This window comes from Schistocerca piceifrons, chromosome 6, assembly GCF_021461385.2.
Source record: "Schistocerca piceifrons isolate TAMUIC-IGC-003096 chromosome 6, iqSchPice1.1, whole genome shotgun sequence".
NCBI classification, from domain to species: Eukaryota; Metazoa; Arthropoda; class Insecta; order Orthoptera; family Acrididae; genus Schistocerca; species Schistocerca piceifrons.
In genome coordinates, this window is record NC_060143.1 from 150,380,646 (window position 1) to 150,405,015 (window position 24,370).

The 24,370-nt window shown below is 44.9% G+C and overlaps 1 protein-coding gene across 1 annotated transcript in view; it reads right to left on the bottom strand.

The window, feature by feature from the left end:
- Positions 1 to 2,244: 2,244 nt before the first annotated feature.
- LOC124803203 overlaps positions 2,245 to 24,370 on the bottom strand; it is a 214,186-nt gene continuing 192,060 nt past the window's right edge. The window contains exons 6-8 of the mRNA XM_047264385.1: positions 22,785 to 23,170; positions 18,401 to 18,683; positions 2,245 to 2,787 (exon numbers count right to left, since the gene is read on the bottom strand). Of these exons, the coding sequence (XP_047120341.1) occupies positions 2,245 to 2,787; positions 18,401 to 18,683; positions 22,785 to 23,170 (1,212 nt within the window). The remainder of the gene's footprint in view (positions 2,788 to 18,400; positions 18,684 to 22,784; positions 23,171 to 24,370) is intronic.

Below are 24,370 nucleotides of genomic sequence, written 5' to 3' on the forward strand. Positions count from 1 at the left end.
GTCGTTGGGACAAGAATGATGTACGTTTTTAAAGCTGTCAAGAGTGACTCCTTTTGTGGTACAGCGCCAACTGCACAGTACTTTACGCGGGGCGTACGCCGTACGAGATATCGATTGAACAGTCAGTGGACCGCTGTTTATCTCATTAATGTGCAGATTTTGTGTGGAAAGAAATAGCAAATCCCAGTGACCTCATTACCGTCATACGACTGAAACACTGTGTGTTTTGTTTTCTCATCTTTTTTGTTTTGTTTTTTGACACATTTTCTTTTCTGTTCCTCACACCTCGTGACTGCGTCTGTTCCATGTATCCTTGACGCTAGACATGGCAGCCTTGCCGATTCATAAAAGCATCTCCTATTACGAACCACGTCATATGGGGAAGACAGGGAGGAAGGTTCTTTTTTTTTTCTTTCGAAACTTGTCGAACGTTCTTTCAATTTACGCCGTTGTAAGACAGGAAGCCCGTAAAGTCAAAATACGACCTGAAACGTCCATCTGCACAAAGTCATGCCGCTGTAACATGAAAAAATGTGCCCCATGGAGTCGAGCTTTAGGTGACTGGAAGCAAAATACTATCAAAACAGCTTGTTGTTAGCAAAAGTGGGAGAGAGAAGAACGTGAATTTTTTGCGTCAGCTGTGTGTGGACTCGTTTCTCCACAATCGACGCTAGGCTAACGCATAAACAATAACGGGGAATTATCATGGCAAAAATTGATAATAATAATGAAACACGACCGAGGCAATGACTTGTATGGGGTGATTGTAATTTTGGAGAAAGGGATAGGAGAGGAAAGACCTTAAGAGGAAGATCCAAGTGAACAGTACTTCTAGAAGAGAATTGACTAACGACAGATGGTAGATCGTAAATACCAGTGTCTTAAATACTGTCTTGTTGGCTGTTGTCCCTGCTCTCTACAATGCTTCGTGTTTACGGCTCGTCAGAGCTGTTCCACTAGTTTACTCACTGCACGGACATGGTAAAAGTGAGACGTTTATGCAGATGGCGAGAAGTAGATGGCAAAAGTGAGGCGTTTATGCAGATGTCCAGAGAGCCAGAAAGCACCAAGCTGCACAGCCTGACTCGCCCGCGAGAGCGAAAGTTCTGCACGAGTCTCCGCAAATGCAGTAAAGAGAAGTACTACGCAGAGCTCCGACAGGCAGTGGCTTAACGAACACGGGTGAAGGAGTTCCCAGTTACTTACATCCAGTGCGAATCGATACTAAACTACTTTTCGACAAGGTTTCTTCAACAGGGCAAAAACTGTCCGAGTGCGAGCGTCAAGGTTTACACTGTTTATATCGAAGGTGCTTTGAAGTGTGACAGTGTTCTGTGCCACGAGCTACTAAATTGACTTTTGACGGGCTTGCAGATTGGCAGACTGGTTAGAGCATTAAAAACTACGTTCCTGCCAGGGTGCGTTTCGTGGTGATATACGAACTAACTAGTACGGTACAGACGGTGGAGAAGTATAGCGCGAAGGTGAAAAGCGGTTGCATCAAAGGCGCAATGAAATACCACAGTAACGGTCGTCTGCGAGCTACTGAATTTCCTTTTGACGAAACTGCTGCAGCATATCAGCGCCCTGGCTGAAGCATCGGAGACCACGCTCTTACCGGTGTGCCGGTGTACTTACTGTGCACGAACCACCCAGTGTGGTTCAGGAGCAGCAGAAGAAGAGCGCGAAGATGTATAGCGATTGTGTCGAAGGCGCAATGAAGTGCGACAGTACGGGATGCTTCTAGCTACGAAATTTGCTTTTGACTTGCTGCAACAGACCAACACTCTCGGTGAAGCATTGGAGACCACTTTCCTACCGGTAAGAATGCCGCAGTATAGCGTGAAGATAGACAGCAGTTGTGTCAAAGGCGCAATGAAATGCCACAATAACGGTCTCCTGCAAGCTACTAAATTTCATTTTGACAACGTGCAGCGCTCTGGCTGAAGCATCGGAGACCGCGTCCCTACCGGGGCCCATCTCGTGCCGGTATACGTCCCGTACACGAACCACCCAGTGCAGTACGGATGTCGCAGAAGAAGAGAGTGAAGATGTACAGTGATTGTATCGAAGGCGCAGTGAGGTGCGACAGTACGGTGTGCTGCGAGCGGCAGACCCCTCCGGACGGAGAGAAGTGGAGCGAGTAGCGCGTCGTGGCACGGGTGGCGGGGCTGCGCGGGGTCAAGGGGTGGCGGGGCGCGGCCCGTCGACCCCGCGCGGCGCTCGGCGGGCGGCCCGGGGCGCTCAGAAGCGGCGCGCGTAGCCCGAGTCGTAGAGGTGCGCGACGCTGTCGGCGCTGGCGCCGGCGCGCAGCTTGTCGTGCCTGCGCGCGCGCCGCCACGCAGCCGCGCACGCCCCCAGCACGCACAGCTGCGCGCACAGCGCGGCCGCGCCCGCCGCCAGCACCGCCGCCGTCGACGCGCAGCCGCCCGTCGCCTCCGCCGCGCCGTCGCCCCACGAGTCGCCGCTCGCGTTGCCGCCCTGCCGCTCGAAGCCGAAGAACTTGTCGGCGATGCGGATCGACTGCACCAGCAGCAGGTCCTCGGGCGCGCTCGCGTTGTGCCGGCCGGCGGCGGCGGTGGAGCGGCGGCGCCGGCGGCGGCCCAGCGACTCGATGCGGCCCACGGAGTAGGCGGCCGGGTCCTCGTCGCTCGCCTCCACCGCGATCGAGCCGCCCAGCTCGCAGTGCGCCGGCTCGCACGACGGCACGCACGGCGTGACCAGGGCGCGGAACTGCACCACGTCCGACGACGGGAACTTGAAGGCGTCGAAGTGCGACACCAGCTCCTGAGGAAAGCCGTCAAGTACGGTTATTCCCCACGCGAGTACTTCGTGTTATAGCTCGCGCAGGATACAATCACCAGTTTTCGTCCAAAACGCTGGACGAGTTCATTAGTTCGTTCAGAAGGGAAGGCCGTTAAGTGTTCTCCACCTTCCGGCCGGTCAGCGATGACAGAATCGAGGCGCGCACCCAGCAATCTTTCTCAAACGATTTTACAAAATGAATTTTATCCATAGTGGATACTGTCGAACTCCGTGACTGTTTCTTTATGGGGTTGTAGAAGAATATCCTCTACCAGTCACAATAAAAGGTTGTTTATTCGTCACACGACCGGTTCCGGCCTTGCGCCCATCTTCAGGTGTTTATACATTCATTTACATGTTTGTACTGTTGCAGGTCACTGTATAAATACAAATAATTATTTGCTGATGACTTTACAAATACAACTGGGACAATTATAAGTGGTAAGGCAGCATTTGACGAAAATGTATCTGTACTTACAAAAAGATGAAGCACCATTATTACAGTTATGCTGCGATGATAGTTTTGCCACTTAGTTACACACTTATGGTCATTTTCACGCCCATATATCAGGTATAGCTCCATATTACACTATTTTGATGTGCACTCGTGAAATACACTATGTTTACATACAAACATGTGGGCTGTGGTCAAAGAACTTGGATGTAGCAGATGTAAAGATGTTGCTCACACAGAAACTCGTAGGTTCTGGTCACAGAACTTAGCCACAGGAACCCCAAAGGTGTTGCATATATAGAAATAAAAAAAAAAAAAAAACTATTATAGACTGATGTTTCTTGACACACATCATGAAATTTTTGGTTCATATTTTTATTCGGTAAAAAAAAATTCGCTTTACTTACAGCTTTATACAGCGTCAAAAGTATTTAAACCGACAAACTCTGCGAGGTTGTACGAATATTTTTCCCTAAGATCATTTTTTCCTGGGAGGAGTATTTAAACCGGTAGATGAAGATTTCTCTGGCGGCAAGTTAATTGAACCAACAAACACTTTTCCATTTTTTTTATGACCAAGATACAACACATTAACACAACCCAATTTCAGTTACAGCAGATTTTCAAAAATGCCTCCATTGACACGTAAACAAATGTTACTCCGTCGGGTCATGTTCTGTCTCACACGGACAAAAACCCCAGGAGTATCCTGAATTGTTCATGCTGCTGCTACTATTCGGGCAAGCAGATCCTCTTCTGATGCAACAGGACTTGGGTAAACAAGGTTTTGCATCTCTCCCCACACAAAAAAGTTCGGAGGGGACATGTCTGGGGATCGAGCAGCCCATGGTAGAGGACCACCTCTGCCACTCCACGTTTCTGCCTGGAATCGACACACACGACAACTCAAATGTGCCGACGCCCCGTCATGTTGTCTTGTAGGGAGCGGGACGCCTTCCAGCAATTCTTCCAATGCTCTGACAAGAAAATTGTAATAGTGCCTGCCATTTAATGGCCTAGGTAGCAGATACGGCCCAATTAAACAGTCCCCAACAACGCCGACCCACACATTAATGAAGAACCGCACTTGATGAGCGCTAGTAACTGTGGCATGTGGGTTGTCCTCACTCCAAACATGCCAGTTGTGCATGTTGAAGACTCCATCACGCCCGAACGTTGCTTCATCGGTAAACAACAATCAGGATGGAAATGTAGGATGCATTCCACACTGTTCCAGGTTGTTGTTGTTGTTGTTGTGGTCTTCAGTCCTGAGACTGGTTTGATGCAGCTCTCCATGCTACTCTATCCTGTGCAAGCTTTTTCATCTCCCAGTACCTACTGCAACCTACATCCTTCTGAATCTGCTTAGTGTATTCATCTCTTGGTCTCCCTCTACGATTTTTACCCTCCACGCTGCCCTCCAATACTAAATTGGTGATCCCTTGATGCCTCAGAACATGTCCTACCAACCGATCCCTTCTTCTGGTCAAGTTGTGCCACAAACTTCTCTTCTCCCCAATCCTATTCAATACTTCCTCATTAGTTATGTGATCTACCCATCTAATCTTCAGCATTCTTCTGTAGCACCACATTTCGAAAGCTTCTATTCTCTTCTTGTCCAAACTATTTATCGTCCATGTTTCACTTCCATACATGGCTACACTCCATACGAATACTTTCAGAAATGACTTCCTGACACTTAAATCAATACTGGATGTTAACAAATTTCTCTTCTTCAGAAACGCTTTCCTTGCCATTGCCAGCCTACGTTTTATATCCTCTCTACTTCGACCATCATCAGTTATTTTGCTCCATAAATAGCAAAACTCCTTTACTACTGTAAGTGCCTCATTTCCTAATCTAATTCCCTCAGCATCACCCGACTTAATTAGACTACATTCCATTATCCTTGTTTTGCTTTTGTTGATGTTCATCTTATATCCTCCTTTCAAGACACTGTCCATTCCATTCAACTGCTCTTCCAAGTCCTTTGCTGTCTCTGACAGAATTACAATGTCATCGGCGAACCTCAAAGTTTTTATTTCTTCTCCATGAATTTTAATACCTACTCCGAATTTTTCTTTTGTTTCCTTTACTGCTTGCTCAATATACAGATTGAACACCATCGGGGAGAGGCTACAACCCTGTCTTACTCCCTTCCCAACCACTGCTTCCCTTTCATGTCCCTCGACTCTTATAACTGCCATCTGGTTTCTGTACTAATTGTAAATAGCCTTTCGCTCCCTGTATTTTACCCCTGCCACCTTTAGAATTTGAAAGAGAGTATTCCAGTCAACATTGTCAAAAGCTTTCTCTAACTCTACAAATGCTAGAAACGTAGGTTTGCCTTTCCTTAATCACGTGTTCCAGTGTTTCTACGGAATCCAAACTGATCTTCCCCGAGGTTGGCTTCTACTAGTGTTTCCATTCGTCTGTAAAGAATTCGTGTTAGTATTTTGCAGCTGTGACTTATTAAGCTGATAGTTCGGTAATTTTCACATCTTTCAACACCCGCTTTCTTTGGGATTGGAATTATTATATTCTTCTTGAAGTCTGAGGGTATTTCGCCTGTTTCATACATCTTGCTCACCAGATGGTAGAGTTTTGTCAGGACTGGCTCTCCCACGGCCGTCAGTAGTTCCAATGGAATATTGTCTACTCCGGGGGCCTTGTTTCGACTCAGGTCTTTCAGTGCTCTGTCAAACTCTTCACGCAGTATCATATCTCCCATTTCATCTTCATCTACATCCTCTTCCATTTCCATAATATTGTCCTCAAGTACATCGCCCTTGTATAGACCCTCTATATACTCCTTCCACCTTTCTGCTTTCCCTTCTATGCTTAGAACTGTGTTTCCATCGGAGCTCTTGATATTCATACAAGCCGTTCTCTTATCTCCAAAGGTCTCTTTAATTTTCCTGTAGGCGGTATCTATCTTACCCCTAGTGAGATAGGCCTCTACATCCTTACATTTGTCCTCTAGCCATCCCTGCTTAGCCATTTTGCACTTCCTGTCGATCTCATTTTTGAGACGTTTGTATTCCTTTTTGCCCGTTTCACTTACTGCATTTTTATATTTTCTCCTTTCATCAATTAAATTCAATATTTCTTCTGTTACCCAAGGATTTCTACTAGCCCTCGTCTTTTTACCTACTTGATCCTCTGCTGCCTTCACTACTTCATCCCTCAAAGCTACCCATTCTTCTTCTACTGTATTTATTTCCCCCATTCCTGTCAATTGCTCCCTTATGCTCTCCCTGAATCTCTGTACAACCTCTGGTTCTTTTAGTTTATCCAGGTCCCATCTCCTTAAATTCCCACCTTTTTGCAGTTTCTTCAGTTTTAATCTACAGGTCATAACCAATAGATTGTGGTCAGAGTCCACATCTGCCCCTGGAAATGTCTTACAATTTAAAACCTGGTTCCTAAATCTCTGTCTTACCATTATATAATCTATCTGATACCTTTTAGTATCTCCAGGGTTCTTCCATGTATACAACCTTCTTTCATGATTCTTAAACCAAGTGTTAGTTATGATTATGTTGTGCTCTGTGCAAAATTCGACCAGGCGGCTTCCTCTTTCATTTCTGTCCCCCAATCCATATTCACCTACTATGTTTCCTTCTCTCCCTTTTCCTACACTCGAATTCCAGTCACCCATGACTATTAAATTTTCGTCTCCCTTCACAATCTGAATAATTTCTTTTATTTCATCATACATTTCTTCAATTTCTTCGTCATCTGCTGAGCTAGTTGGCATATAAACTTGTACTACTGTAGTAGGCGTGGGCTTCGTATCTATCTTGGCCACAATAATGCGTTCACTATGCTGTTTGTAGTAGCTTACCCGCATTCCTATTTTCCTATTCATTATTAAACCTACTCCTGCATTACCCCTATTTGATTTTGTGTTTATAACCCTGTAGTCACCTGACCAGAAGTCTTTTGCCTCCTGCCACCGAACTTCACTGTTCCAGGTACCACTGCGAAAACTGTGCTCTAGGTGGATAATGAACTGGTTCCAGGTTGTGGACGCGCTCTAAGTGAAATGGACGTAGCAGTTACTCTCAAAGGACTGTTTTTACATTCGTCTGATTCGTCCCCATGTTACGTGCAATTGCACGAGTGCTGATTCAAGAATCCTACTCCACATGCTGCAAGACAGCTTCCTCAAATTGCAGCGTTCTTACCGTGCGACGGCGTCCCTGTCCAGGCAATCTGCTAAATGACCCGGTCTCACGCAGACGTTGGTACACGGCAGCAAAGGTCGTATGACGCGGGATTCGGCGATTAGGATATTGTTGTTGATAAACCCGCTGTGCAGATTGTCCATTGTCGTGCGCTACGTAGTACGGACCAACCATATCAGTGAACTCACTACAGGTGTATCGCTCCATTAGTAAACAGAGACAATGCACTACTACACTGGTGGACAGCAGTTGCCTACAGCTGAACATCGTAATACGGCGTCTAACAACTGAAGAGCATAATACGGCCTCCACCGGTTTAAATAATCCTCATAGGAAAAAATGACAGTAGAGAAAAATATTTGTTTTGATGTCTCCTACACCCTTCCAGAGATTGTCGGTTTAAATACTTTTTACCCTGCAGGTCAGGGGTCAGCTTTATACGGCAGGGGCCAAATGCAGGGAGCGAAAGGCTATTTACGATGTGTAAAGAAACCAGATGGCAGTTATAAGAGTCGAGGGGCGTGAAAGGGAAGCAGTGGTTGGGAAGGGAGTGAGACATGGTTGTAGCCTATCCCCGATGTTATTGAGTCTTTATATTGAGCAAGCAGTAAAGGAAACAAAAGAAAAATTTGGAGTATGAATTAAAACCCGTGGAGGAGAAAAAAAAACTTTGAGGTTTCCCGATGACATTGTAATTCTGTCAGAGACAGCAAAGGACCTGGAAGAGCAGCTGAACCGATTGGACAGGTCTTAAAAGGAGGATATAAGATGAACATCAACAAAAGCAAAACGAGCACAATGGAATGTAGTCAAATTAAATCAGGTAATGCCAAGGGAATTAGATTAAGAAACGAGACACTTAAAGTAGTAATGAGACTTGCTATTTGGGCACCAAAATAACTGACGATGGTCGATGTAGAGAGGATATAAAAAACAGACTAGCAATGGCAAGGAAAGCGTTTTTGAAGAAGAGAAATTTGTTAACATCGAGTATAGATTTAAGTGTGAGGAAGACTCTTCTGAAAGTATTTGTATGGAGTGTAGCCGTGTATGGAAGCGAAACCGGGACGATAAACAGTTTAAAGAAAAAGAGAATAGAAGGTTTTGAAATGTGGTGCTACAAAAGAATTCTGAAGATTAGATTGGTAGATCACGTAACTAATGAGGAAGTACTGAACAAAATCGATGAGACAAGAAATTTGTGGCACAGCCTGATACGTATAGCTGGACACCGTAATGCATGGAAAAGTCTGGAGGAGACCCTTGTCCAGCTGTGGACGTCGAACAGTTTGTGATAACGATTCTCAAGGACATGATTCACTTTCAGAGCACCGAAGGAAATGTGTACCATTTTGTTGGGTACCTAGGAACTGTTGATTTTCTAAAATGTGCAGCCTGACTATTCAGTCAAAAATTCTGTTACCGCCCACAGTTGAGGAGGAAGTGTGGTGACCCATGCAGGATGAGCGGCTGTAAGTGCATACTAACGAGCTGCAATGGGTCAAAGCGATATTTCATCTGTGACATAAGTGTTCTTCCATTCATCATAGAAATAAAGTATCTTTAACATTAATATGTGTATGTCATTACCATACCGACGTATAACAATATCATGATCTTCACCATTGTTCGAGGTTTTCGAATTTTACGTTATCAACTGACGTATTTGTTGTGGACGTACTGCAACGGGCAACTCGTGCGTTAAGCTATTAAATAACGATAAATGGTCTCGTGTCTCTCAACGTTTATTGTTTGTATAATGATCGGCACGTTTCGGAGCAGAAACTCCATTTTCAAGTACTACATTCACATTTAAAGCTAACATTTTCTTCAGTTGTTTACCTTTGCCTAGTGTATGTAGTAATTAAAAGTGGAGTTTTAGCGTTGAAACGTGTTGAACATCTGAAAACCAAAAAACATATTGGGACCTGAGACAGTTTATCATCATTTAATACCTTTATAATTTAAGTCACAAACCTTGCCATTTTCGTGGGTCTTCTGAATTTTTTTGTTGCTCTTCAGAAGGTACTCGACATGTTACAGTTATTATTATGGTCGAGGTTGTGAAAGACCGTAGCCATTGCCGCGAGACCTGTCGTTGCAAGATTGCTTCCGGGGGACTCGCAAACAGCTGCATCCGGCGAGTGTAATAATTGGCCGTCGCGACATGCGCTGCAAGACATGCTAACGGCTCCACACCTCTGGATTGGTGTCTCCGTCTTCGTAGCATCCTCGGAGAAGTGTTTTTGTGGCTCACCGATTACTGTGTTACATTTCCTTCCCTTCGCACGCGAGTATTCAATGTTGAGGTTGAGTCGTGCACACACTAAAGTCTCTGTCTGTTCCCCCTGAATAAATATCGAGGTTCACTTGTTATGGCCAGCTGTCGGCAGTTATTATATGATTTTGATAGCGTTTTCGAGGCAGTGACAGGTAACACTTGTTATGTTACGCAGTCGATATTTTCGCAAAAAGGGGCAGGAAAATAAGTCAGTTATGAAGTCCATACTGCCCGGAGCTCTGAGTTTTACTTTCTTTGCAACGTAAACATCTGATAACGGGCGAATCCCGCTTTATGCTGACACCATGGGATTCAATGCATAGCACATTTCTCACCAGTTTCTTTCCGGGAGGTTTCATTGTCAGCTTTCTAACATCAGACTTCTCTCTTCTAGAACTCTCGATGCCTTTAAAAATAAAATAATTGTGTTTAAAAATGCGGAAAGTCTACGAAGCATAGCAAAATATTTGCCCCTTTGTGTACTGCAGAGTGGATGCAATAAAAGCATGGTTTTGAGATGGGTGTATCGCTGGAAGCGGAAATATTCCAACTCAGCTACGCAGGCTTGTTTTAAAGGCATGGATAGCTTCGTTGGTTCCTATGTTTAACTGTATGGACGAATATCCATGACTGCATTTGTATCTAGTATACAAAAAAAGTTATGCTTATTGCGTATTTCAAATCCACGCGTTTCCTCATCCAACCCCCCCCCCCTCCTTCCCCCCCCCCCCCTCCCCCCGTCCGAAGAACGGTATAATAGAGATGTCTCTAGTTACGTAGGATATCTTGTGTGTTCGCATCAAAGTGTTATTCGGAAAACTATTTTCACTTGGCAATAGGATTATTGCAATTTTTGTATCTCTCGTATGTGAAATTCAGGACTCTAGTATCAATCAGTCCAAGCATTTCGATGCAACTCTCACAAATTCTTGAGAAAATCGCCCTTTAAAATTTCTGAAGAAGTTCCATTCACTACAGTTAAGATGATTTACGCGATAGGCCCCACGTCGTACTCTGTAGCGTCGGTGAATTGTAATTGGATAATGAACTGGTTCGAATGTCGGTAAGGTCTTTCTCTATAGTTTTAATTTTTTCGTTCATTCCGAATACCTACAATCTACATAATTTAACAAAATTTAAATATAATATTCATTAAATATATGCGAATTAACACACATCTAATCATCTGTTTTTATGAAAAATGCACGTCTTTTTGCTTCTAATTACGTATCACACATATAGCAACCAAAAGTTCTTAATGATCGATTCTTAATGAAGATTATTCAGTTTAAAAGGAAACATTACAAATTTATAAACAATCTTTTATGCAATATCGATAATTAAGATTTTTTATTTGCAATGAAAACTTGAATTCTGTGTGCATTATTTAATTGGAACCAAGAAGACACGAATTTTTCATAAAAAATGATGATTAGATATGTGTTAATTAGCATATATTTGATATATGTTAATTAGCATATATTTGATGAATGTTACATTTTAATTATGTAGGTATTCGACAAGAATGAAACAATTAAAATGAAAGAAAAACACAATATCGAGATTCGAACCAGCGATCCGTTCATTACCGTTACCATTCTCCGACGCTACTGGGTGAGCCATGATGTCCAGTGTGAAAATCGATTTAATTTTATTGAATTAAAATTGCTCGGAAAACTTCAAAGTCGATTTTTTTCGAGAATTGTGTAGAGTTGCATCGAACTGCTTTGAGTGGTTGACATTTTAGTTCTGAACTTCACGTACCATACCGAGCGTGGTGGCGCAGTGGTTAGACACTGGACTCGCATTCGGGAGGACGACGGTTCAATCCCGCGTCCGCCCATCCTGATTTGGGTTTTCCGTGATTTCCCTAAATCACTCCAGGCAAATGCCGGGATGGTTCCTCTGAAAGGGCACGGCCGATGTCCTTCCCCATCCTTCCCTACTCCGATGAGACCGATGACCACGCTGTCTGGTCTCCTTCCCCAAACAACCAACCAACTTCACGTACCATAAATATAAAAAATTACAAAAATCCGATTGCTGATGGGTTTCGTTGTAAGACAATTTTGATAAGTTTGTATTCTTGCATATTGTATACACCGTGAGAATATGCTGTTTTTATGTCCAACCTCAGCAGTATTCCTTTTCTGCAATTAGCGGTTGTGAGTGCTAATGCCAAGTATGTTCTGTCTTTCCACATACAGTCTGATGAGTAAAAGCGTGGTCAGCGTTACACACAAATGGTAAAATATATTGAATTCTTGACTGAGATACACGAGAAGAGAGTGCAGCTTACGCGTCGCCACCCCAAAGGTCCGAAAATGAAAATCAAATAGAAGTTGCATGGAAATAAGAGCTTCATTTTGAAACAGCTGTCAACCAGATTCGACGCGAAACAGCTGTCAACCAGATTCGACGCATTTGGCAGTCTCTTCCACGTGAATACGCGGAAAACTTGGTTTCAAGCATGCCTTGAAGATGCCAAACAAATATCGACGCTGTGGGTGACTGGGCTACTATTAACTGTAATTGAATTCTTTGTTCATACGTGTTGTATGTATATGTTTTAGTTTGTTGCCAACAAAGTTTTTTTTTGCTGATTAACCCGACCACGATCTTACTTAATAGACTTGACAAAGAGGCCCTATAAGTGAAAATGTAAAGGATATTTACGTTGTTCGAGAAATAATTTGTCTGCAATTTATTCTGCTGAATGCTGGCAGCGCCGTAAGCTGAACGAGTGGCACCAAATGCAGGAGTACCCATCTCTGGTCATCGACGGCTCTGGTTGTTTTTCTTACAATTTCCGAGGCATTTTCTTTTTCGGCAGGCGTGCTGTTTATCGTGCCCAGCTTTCGCTGCTCGCACCTGACTCCCGTGGGTTTCACAATTGTACAGGATTACGAATGGGTGCGCCCTCAAGAAATATACGAGTCAGAGACCGTACCGTACGTGACGAGCTCGCTGCTTTGACCGGCACTGGCCGGGCGCAAGAATTTGGTGGCAATTTTCGGCTGTCTATTTCCCAAAGCCAGCTGCACCAATTCCTTTGTGCTGCCGATGCTGGGTGTAATTGCGTGACCCTGCCGTTTGCGTGGCCGTCTCTACTGCGAGTCACGCAGCTGTGCAGGCAGCTCTCGCCCGGCAACTGCGATAACGAGCACGAGCTTGCACGAAGCTCGGCCAGCTGTTGCCGCAAATTGGGAGTCCTCCCGGGTCTCTCTGGCCGTCTCACGTGCAGCAGTTTGTTAGTGGCGCCGAGGAGCCAGCGATTACGCCTTAGCCGTGCCGCCCTAGCCGTGATGAGGCTCCTCTAGAGCCTCTGTCGAATTCCCTTTCTGCAAGAAGTCCCGTCATGCTTCTGGGGCAGCCAACTCGGAGACAGAATTCGACTAGTGAATCTAGTTTCTTTTATTGCTCCGGCATAATTTCGCCGAATTAACTGATACTCTCAGCCGGCAGCCCTTTGAAATGGTTCAAATTCAATTATAGAGCTGTTGGCGTAAAGTACGGAAAATACGTCTACTGTAGAGGAAAGAAGTTTTACATCTATAATAAGAGCCGCAGTGCTTCAATAGTACTGCTTGCCGCCACTAGAGCGCATTTTCGATCACTGGTTGCCTAATCAGGTTGCTATATAGTAGCTTGCGCTAAACAGGCGAGCCCGCTCGAATTATTAAGGAACCAAATTATATAAACCAGTATCTTAGTCGAATATTAGTTTCGTAAAACTCATGACCACTTCAAGCTCTGCAGACATCATAAGATCTAACGAGTATAGCAGCGACAGGTATTTATCTTATCAGTACGCTTACCATACAAGACACACGAGGTGTCATCAAAAAGTAACGGGATTTTTTTAATTTCGCGGGATTCATACGTCCTGTTGTCTGAATTTTTTATTATCTCGTTAGCACACTTGTTCCTGGTGTATGTTAGCATTTTCAGCTGTTTTGAACATTTAATATATTGTTGACAGTCGAAAAGGTTGTGTTTCGAGTAGTCGGCTGATTTTTACTTTCGAAAAAGATGGATCACAGAATTTGCAATAAACTTTGCTCGAAAGAGGAAACAAAGTACAGCACCGCATTCGAAATTTTGACAGTGGCTTTTGGCGAATTTGCTGTAAAACAAGAGTTTACGAGTGGTGTTACCGTTTCAAAGAGGGTCGAGAAGACTTTGAAGACGACGACTGGACTGGACGCCCTCGCACATCTATTACTGACGGCAATGTCCCTAGCACATCTATTACTGACGGCAATGTGGAAGAAATAAAGAAAATGGTTCTGGAAAATCGCCGAACCACGATCAGAGGGGTTGCTGATAATGTCGGCATATCCTCTGGCTCACGCTAACAATTTTTTCGCATGTTTTGGGCATGACACGTGTGTAGCAGCAAAGTTTCTTTTGAAATTGTTGAATTTCGACTACAAACGAGTGCGCGTAGACATCATTCAGGAAAACGTCTAAACAAGATTTTAACAGGTGACGAAACATGGGTATACGGATATGACGTTGAAACCAAGGCACAATCGTCCTAATGCAAAGTTCCTGAACAGCCAAGACCGAAAAAACTCGACAAGTTCGATCACATGTCAATGTTCCTCTCTGTATGGGGTAGTGTATCATAAGTTCCTGCCTTATGGTCGCATGGTCAATAAGGAATACCAGTTGGAAGTTAGGCGCCGTCTGCCTGAAGCAATTCGGAGAAAATGACCAGAATTGTGACAAATCCACTCATGGAAATTCCATCACGATAATGATCCCGCTCACATCTCAATGCCTGTTCGTTATTTTTGGCAAAGAAAAAAAAAAAAACAAAAAAACGAAACCGTTATGTTGCCTCACCCACCGTGTTCGCCGGACATGGCCTCCTGTGACTTCTTGCTGTTCCAAAGCTGAAGATAACCATAAAAGGACGTCGTTTTGCCACCATTGACGACATGAAAACAGAATCACTGAAGGAGCTGAACACCATATTGAGAAGTTGGTTCCAGAAGTGCTTCCAAGATTGAAAAAAATGCTGGCACAAGTGGGTTATATCTGAGGGTGATTGCTTTGAAGGGGACAAAGTTAATGTTGATGAAGAAATAGAGATTCTTTAAGAAAAATAAAAACTCCCCTTACTTTTTGATTACACCTCGTATAAAGGTAAACCGCAACGCTTCACCGAAATGCAACAAATTTAGTTTCAGATTTAAACATTCTGTTGGTTTAAGAAGAATGTAACAGATAAAATTTTGAGAAAATTCAAGTAGCTTGAGGGAGGTTGGGGACATGAAGATCCACCTACTTGAAATATATTTCTTGTTTCATTGCAGACGCAACTGAAGGAGTTCTGATGCGTATTAGATACAAATCTACCCATACTTATTGTTTGCATGCACATACTGGAGCATTCCATGATTAAATACTCTTAACCAGGAAAGTGAAAGGAAGCCACATACCAGACGATAGTGTGATCAATTACAGATTTCTGCTTCAGCATTTGGAGTCCACCTCAAACGAATATGACAGCAGCCATTGGCGAATTCAGGTACACCTACTGGGATAGTAACAAATTGGTATGGATAATACTAAATGTTATATAGACGCTTGGAAAACGTAAGTGCAACGTTTTGGGGGGAAAGAAAAGTTATTCTCGTGAAATCCTGTTTGGTAAATTTAAAGAACCAATGTTTAAAGAAGGTTGTGCGACGACTCCCCTTCCACTATCCTACATTTCGCTTGAGGGTAATGAGACTAATATAAGAGGCTTTACGACGCACTGGACGACTAAGATTGAAACATGAACTGAAATTTGATTAAATTGACTGTGGACCAATGATACTGAGATGTAGTTTAGAGAGGCCACTAAGGACTTCAGAAAGAGGATGGCGGTGGGTTCTGATATAATTCCAGCTAAATTTCTAAAGTTATTAGGAAAATGAACGATATCTAGAAAACCCAACCTCATCATTGAGATCTATGACGACGGAATTTGGCCTGAAAATCTAGTGAATACTGCACTAGTCCCGTTACCATAGAAATACGACCCGAACAATCCAAAGAGTACGGGGCAATTAATTTCGTATTCCACATTACGATAGCCTTTTACTTAGAAGATTAGAATGAAAAATGAAGGAAACGTAGGGGAAGGTCCGTTTGGATTCAGCAAAGGCAAAGCAAAAGGAAGGCAATATACTATTGGATATTTGAAGATGATAAGATAAGAATGTTACAAGTTGACAGGAATGTATACGTTTGTTACGTTGACTAGATAAAAGCGTTTGAAACATTGTGCTCGAGTGTCCTCCTGAAGACCTTAAAATAATTTGATATACACTGGAAAGATAGAAGGCTTATAAAAGAACTCTACACAAGACAGTATTTGATGATACGGACTGGCGATGAGGAAACGGATGAGATAGGCATTGGAAGAGATGGTTGACAAAGAAGTTGTTTCTCATCAATGCTTTTCAATATATATATGCTGAGAAATTAACAGAGCATCAGAAAAAACGTGAATAGTATGAGATGAACGGCAAAAGATCATTAAGCAGTATTGGATGAATTAGAGGAAGAACTACAATTTATGACGAGGAGGACTATAAAAATGGGAAAGAAGTATGGAATGAAAATAAACACTCGAAAGACTAAAGTGATGAGAGTCAAAAAAGGTGCAGGTTCGTCAAGATCTGAAGGAAAGTCTTTGGAACTGCTGAAATATTTTAGCTACTTGAGATGTTTTGTAACTGAAAATGGAAGCTGTATGAAGGAAGTAATTAAAAAGTATATGAGTAAAAGAACTTTTAGAAAGGTGAAAGATTTGTTGACAGCAAAAAGAATTCCAATAGAACTAAGAAACATATTCCCCAGATATGGGATGTAGAGAACTGAATGGCAGCTTATCATGGGAAATCAGAAAGAAAGAGAAAAACTACTTGGATAGTTTTAAAATGTGTTTGTGGGTGAAAATGCCAAAATCGAAATGAATTGACAGAATAACGAATGAAGAAGTAATTATCATATTACACTACTGGCCATTAAAATTGCTACACCACGAAGATGACGCGCTACAAACGCGAAATTTAACCGACAGGAAGAAGATGCTGTGATATGCAAATGATTAGCTTTTCAGAGCATTCACACAGGGTTGGCGCCGGTGGCGTCACCTACAACGTACTGACATGAGGAAAGTTTCCAACCGATTTCTCATACACAAACAGCAGTTGACCGGCGTTGTCTGGTGAAACGTTGTTGTGATGCCTCGTGTAAGGAGGAGAAATGCGTACCATCACGTTTCCGACTTTGATAAAGGTCGGATTGTAGCCTATCGCGATTGCGGTTTATCGTATCGCGACATTGCTGCTCGCGTTGGTCGAGATGCAATGACTGTTAGCAGAATATGAAATCGGTGGGTTCAGGAGGGTAATACGGAACGCCGTGCTGGATCCCAACGGCCTCGTATCACTAGCAATCGAGATGACAGGAGCATGGCTGTAACGGATCGTGCAGCCACGTCTCGATCCCTGAGTCAACAGATGGGGACGTTTGCAAGACAACTACCATCTGCACGAACAGTTCGACGACATTTACAGCAGCACGGACTATCAGCTCGGAGACCATGAATGCGGTTACCCTTGACGCTGCATCACAGACAGGAGCGCCTGCGATGGTGTGCTCAACGACGAACCTGGGTGCACGAATGGCAAAACGTCATTTTATCGGATGAATCCAGGTTCTGTTTACAGCATCATGATGGTCGCATCCGTGTTTGGCGACATCACGGTGAACGCACATTGGAAGCGTGTATTCGTCAACCCTACATTTCAGCAGGATAATGCACGACCGCATGTTGCAGGTCCTGTACGGGCCTTTCTGGATACAGAAAATGTTCGACTGCTGCCCTGGCCGGCACATGCTCCAGATCTCTCACTAATTGAAAACGTCTGGTCAATGGTGGCCGAGCAACGGGCTCGTCGCAATACGCCAGTCACTACTCTTGATGAACTGTGGTATCGTGTTGAAGCCGTATGGGCCGCTGTACCTGTACACCCCATCCAAGCTCTGTTTGAGTCAATGCCCAGGCGTATCAAGACCGTTATTACGGCCAGAGGTGGTTATTCTGGGTACTGATTTCTCAGGATATATGCACCCAAATTGCGTGAAAATGTAATCACATGTCATTTCTAGTATAATATATTTGTCCAATGAATACCCGTTTATCATCTGCATTTCTTCTTGGTGTAGCAATTTTAATGGCCAGTAGTGTAGATCGGATTACATTACGTTTACTGTTAGTTCCAGTAGATCCATAGAGAGGAGTTCATTCAGGATGCAGAACATGCAATAGGAGAAGAAAGAGAACTTAAGGGAAAACATCTTGACTGAGACATATATTGCGAGGAAAGATTTCAGGGAATAGAGGAAGAGGAGCAAGAAGAGTTGAATGCTGGACGATATAAAACATGGGCGAAGTTAGCAGCAGGCGAAGGAAGAAGCGCAGGTCGTAGGAAACAAGACATGCCTGTCGCAAGACAGATAAACCAAAGAACAAACACAATGATTTTAAGCACGCACACAAGAATAAAGGGGCAGTGATTTTCTCACACCCAGCCCGCGACTGGAACAGGCTAGAAAATCCCCAGTAGCGGCACGAAGTAGCCTCTGGCGCGCACTGCGTACCTTTTGCGTGTCCATGCTCCTGAAGATGGGCCCCATGATGGCGTGGTCGGTGGGGCAGCCGTCGGAGTCTATGAGCAGGATCTCGCTGTTGCCGACGCCGTCCATGGCGACCAGGTCGCGCACGAAGATGTCGAAGGGCGAGCTGGGGTCGAGGATGCTGAACCTGAGCGCCAGGGGGTCTCCCACCTGGGCGGCGGGCAGCGGCCGGTCGGACACGCGGCGGTCCGTGACGCGCATCGCCACCGACGGCGACTCCACCACGGCGTCCTCGCTCAGCGCCGGCCTGCCGACAGCACGCGTTCCTCACTGCACTGGGGACTTCTCGGTAGGGAGTATGGAGAGACATCGACAAAAGCAGAAGCAGCACCAGGCCTGCTCCAGGGAAGTGTGTTGGGATCCTTGCTGTTCGTATTGTGTATTAATCACCTCGCGGGCAGTATTAATAGTAATTTCAGACTGCTTGTGGCTGACGAAGTTATTTATAAAAATGAAGTAGTGTTGGAAAAGCAGCATAAATATCCAATCAGATCTTGATAACATTTCAAAGTGCTGCAAAAGAGGCAACTTCCTTTAAACGTTCAGAAATGTAAAACTGTGCACTTCAAGAAACGAAACCGAGCGAGGTGGCGCTGTGGTTAGCACACTGGACTTGGATTCGGTAGGACGACGGTTCTATCCCGCATCCGGCGATCCTGATTTAGGTTTCCCGTGATTTCCCTAAATCGCGCCAGGCAAGTGCCGGGATGGTTTCTTTGAAAGGGCACGGCCGACTTCCTTCCCCGTTTTTCTGTAATCCGATGAGACCGATGAGCTCGCTGCTTGGTCTCCACTCCCAAATAACCCAACCCAAGAAACGAAGAATCATACAGACCTGCCACTAAATTATCAGTGACCCACAACTGGAAGCATTCAATTCGTACAAATTCCTGAATGCAACAATTTTCAGGGATTTGCTTTGGGAATATAAAACCTCAGTCTACATTTCGTTTTGAATGAGATTTTCACTCTGCAGCGGAGTGTGCGCTGACATGAAACTTCCTGGCAGATCAAAACTATGTGTCAGCCGAGACTCGAGCTCGGGACCTTTGCCTTTCGCGGGCAAGTGCTCTACCATCTGAGCTACCCAAGCACGACTCACGCCCCGTCCTCACAGCCTTACTTTTTACACTTCGTCTTTACTTTGTTTATTTATTTATATTAAATAATTTCACGATTAGTTTCTCAGTCGAAGCCTCAATCTCAAGAGCTCATTCGTGTACACAGCAGTGCCTTCAAGCTGCTTGGATTGGCTGCATACGCGAGCGTAACTAATCGAAAAAAAGAAATATAATAAAATAAAATAAATTCGATGTGTAGCTGTGAAACATCTATTGTCAGAACAATTACATAAAACTATCTAGTCATCTGTGGCCAGGTGCTGTCGTCGTACGTATAGACCGACAGGAAGAGAACATGTGGTGTACTCAGTTTGTTATGGACATTGCTGGACCATTGACGCTTTACGATTCTTGACGCCTATTAGCTCTTGTAGCTCGTGGTTTATGTGCTACGTTTAACTTACTAGTGTACTGTATGTCTCCAGTTAACCTGCCTTACCTATTGATCAGTTGACTGAAACTGGCCTCGAAATCAAAGTTGCCCACACTCACGGAATGAGGATAGGAGAGTAGATGCAGGAATCTTGTATGCCGCACTAGACGTGGTCCTTGTGGAAGTTGTTTGCCATTGCCTTCCTCGGATCTGTTACGAAGTATCAAGTGTGTACGTGTGTCGTGTGGGTGACTGTGATGTATGCCTGTATTGGGTTCGTGTTCTTGGGGATGAAGGGAAGGGAGAGTGTGAAACCTGGTGCCGGCAACAACCTACTCCTCCCGAATAGCATCAAGGCCGACCGCCGAGCTGGATGTCACCATCCGAAGGATGTATCACCATATTGTCGCTTTATGAGACACTTCGGAGAGGTTTCGCAATTTAACCCAGGGCACTGGGTCACAGACTGTTGATCAACAACTTTGCGCCACGCCTTTCCTACTCTTCCCAGCCAGATACCGGCAGTGAAAATTTTTCTACCACCAAGATTCGAACCGGCGTACCTCCGAGTCGAGGGCCAACATACAGGCGTGTGTTAGTGTCCTCGGTTACGGAGGCGACTCTGAAGTTGGTTTGCTGTATCTCAATGCTGACGTCAGCGATCATATGTTTCTATTCCAAAGAGAATCTCTAGCTTCTGTATTGATTTGAACATTTTGTTTCTTAACAGTACTTTTCGAGTGATAGCCGACTTGACAATTCCATTTCGCGCGCTTGTTTCAACGAATGAAGTTGTTCATGAGGTGTTTGGTAGTTTTAAAGTGGTGTAACTGTCTTGACTCCAAACATAAACATACTGAAAGCATAATGTCTGTCAGTCACATCGAGCAAACTGCAGGAATCACCTCAGACTAGATTTTTTTTTTACGTATAATAAGATCGAGATTAGTAGAAGACTGCGTGGAGAAGTGAACGTATACTGTTGGTGAGTGTTAGTGGAAGGGCCCCACATACAGTCGACACATCTGTAGCATTCGGATAACAAATTCGCTATCTTAAGGTAGATAGCGTGTGTTTGCTCAAATCACAGCTTTGGATCTCTGATCGCAGGAAATTCCCAGGTGATCCGATGAATCGCCTGTGACTAATCGCCCGCCTGCAACAATATTGCTGACTGGCTGCGATCCGTTTGTACAGTAAGCATGGTGTCGTGTACTTATGTTTCGTTCACGAATGACCCCATGGAATGAAGACTCCACATTAGAATTAATAGAGTTGTTCCAGGACTATGAAGCGGCCTGAAAAATAAAGTCAAAGCAGAAGCTATCAAATTAAGAATTGATAGAGATATAAAAGCGTTGATAATCTCGGATTATTCAGAGACCAGCAATTTGAAGCTTGTACCGAAGAACGGAAATCCATAGAAAGTGAATGGGTATAATGACAATGTACAGAGCTCCAGCTGGTGATTGTGAGTTAGTCATTAAACTACTTAACCCTTTATTAACCTTTTTAACTTCTGTAGTGAATGGGGTAATACTAACTGGATTACAAAATCATGCTTCTCTATGAAATGTATTCCAGTCCCCTGCAGTTTCGAGCTCTCTCTCTCTCTCTCCCTTATACAGAGTTACCAGAACCTTCCGCTTTGCTCTGGACGGCGGCTTGCGGAGTATGTATGTGGATGTAGATATAATTGGCTTCAATAAGCACTCCGTCGTCAGGAGTGGCCTACCGGGACCATCCGACCGCCGCGTCATCCTCAGAGGAGAATGCGGATAGGAGGGTCGTGGGTCAGCTCTCCCGGTCGTTATGATGGTATTCTTGACCGAAGCCGCTACTATTCGGTCGAGTAGCTCCTCAATTGGCGTCACGAGGCTGAGTGCACCCCGAAAAATAGCAACAGTGCATGGCGGCTGGATGGTCACCCATCCAAGTGCGGGCCACGCCCAACAGCGCTTAATTTCGGTGATCTCACGGGAACCAGTGTATCCACTGCGGCAAGGCCGTTGCCAATTGGCTTAAATACTTGTTATAAAATATTACTGAAGAAAAAATTGCAACCAGCCAGGCACACACACTTCTTAAATGGATGATTTATTTCATCCTGACTAATTTTGAATTTAGATACGTCGTCAGAGGGCGGCAAGGGTTTTAAATGTGTAGGAATAATTTTCGCTCCCGTCTGACGACGTATCTAATCCCGAAACTAGTTACCACGAAATCATTCATTCAGAACGTGGAGGTTCTTGACCGGTTGCAATTTTTTTCCAGCGGTATTAACGAAGACAGCCGCGCTTTTGTCAAACCATCATGAATAATAAAACATCTTCTAGTTAAACTAAAGAGACTAGTAAATGAAAAATAAATGGAGGACTTTAAGATATATCTGAGAATTACAGACTGACGCACTTGGCGTTGTTAAAAAATGTGATATATTCAGTAACATTGTGAACAAGAAGAGCTTTCCAAAACAAATATAATAAATTTCTACTCTCTTTTTTGTCTTTTTTTACGAGCATTACTTGGCATATGCTGATCAAGCGCCACTTATATTGAACATAGCAGTTAATTATTCCGTATCAGTGTTTCAAGATACTTCACGAATATTGGTAGACGCTGCTAAGCAAATCGCTCGCGTGCGTTAGGCTGGAAGAGAGCGATTAACTGGACGCGATGTTGCTGTCAAGATTGCCAGCGGTATATCGCTGGCGTGTGAGGGCCTCGAATAGACGAACAGGAACACAACAGTGAGTAGGTAGGTAGAAGAGGCGAGATAAAAGAAGAACTGTTGAAGCTAGAAAAGTACAGTGCGAAAGGCGCAGGGCAAGGTAAGGGGCGGTGTGATGCGCACCTGGCGTCTCCGCGCACGCTGAGGTCGGCCTCGCTGCTGACGCTCTTGTTGGTGAGGTCGTACTGGCAGGCCAGCGCGAGCCCCAGGTCGGCCGAGGTGAGGACGGCGGCGTGGTGCTGCACCACGACGTCGGCCACGTAGCGGCCCGCGGCCAGCCGGCGCACGCCGCACTCGACGTCGTCGTAGCGCATGCGCAGCTCGAAGAACAGCGACGAGCGCACAGTGGTGGCGCAGGCGCGGGGCCCGTTGCGCGCGTACAGCCGGCCGCTGAAGAGAGAGCTGGTGCGCACGCGCGCCACCATGTCGCCGGCGCCGCACTCCACCGTCACGTTATAGCACGCGCGCAGCTCGTACGTCGCAGCCTCGGGCACCACCAGGTACGGCTCCTGCGGGACAATCGGGCAAAGAGTTACTGCCGTGCCAACAGTGACTGAAGCTGAGAAACGTGGGTTGGACCAAGCTCGTGATGCGTGCTAGTACCTGTGCAGAAGACAACCCATAGTATTGTCTACCTGAGACGCTTTGCAACATATTGTCGTTCCGAAACCTAGGAGAACATATTAGTACCTTGCAAGCTGGGCTAAAAATTTCGGCGTCCCTAGGTACATAACAGAAATACACTACTGGCCATTAAAATTGCTACACCACGAAGATGACGTACTACAGACGCTAAATTTAACCGACAGCAAGAAGATGCCGTGATATGCAAATGATTAGCTTTCCAGAGCATTCACACTAGGTTGGCGCCGTTGGCGACACTTACAAAGTGCTGACTTGAGGAAAGTTTCCAACCGATTTCTCATACACAAACAGCAGTTGACCGGCGTTGCGTGGTGAAACGTTGTTGTGATGCCTCGTGTAAGGAGGAGAAATGCGTGCCATCACGTTTCCGACTTTCATAAAGGTCGGATTGTAGCCTATCGCGATTGCGGTTTATCGTATCGTGACATTGCTGCTCGTGTTGGTCGATATCCAATGACTGTCAGCAGAATATGGAATCGGTGGGTTCAGGAGGGTAATACGGAACGCCGCGCTGTATCCCAACGGCCTCGTATCACTAGCAGTCGAGATGACAGGCATCTTATCCGCATGACTGTAACGGACCGTGCAGCCACGTCTCGATCCCTGTGTCAAGGGACGTTTGCAAGACAACAACCATCTGCACGAACAGATCGACGACGTTTGCAGCAGCATGGACTATCAGCTCAGAGACCGGGGCTGCGGTTACCCTTGACGCTGCATCACAGACAGGAGCGCGTGCGATGGTCTACTCAACGACGAACCTGGATGCGCGAATGGCAAAACGTCAGTTTTTCGGATGAATCCAGGTTCTGTTTACAGCATCATGATGGTCGCATCCGTGTTTAGCGACAAGGCAGTGAGCGCACATTGGAAGCGTGTATTCGTCATCGCCATACTGCCGTATCACCCGGCGTGATGGTGTGGGGTGCCATTGTTTACACGTCTCCGTCATCTCTTGTTTGCATTAACGGCACTTTGAACAGTGGACGTTATATTTCAGATGGTTTACGACCCGTGGGTCTACCCTTCATTCGATCCCTGCGAAGCCCTACATTTCAGTAGGA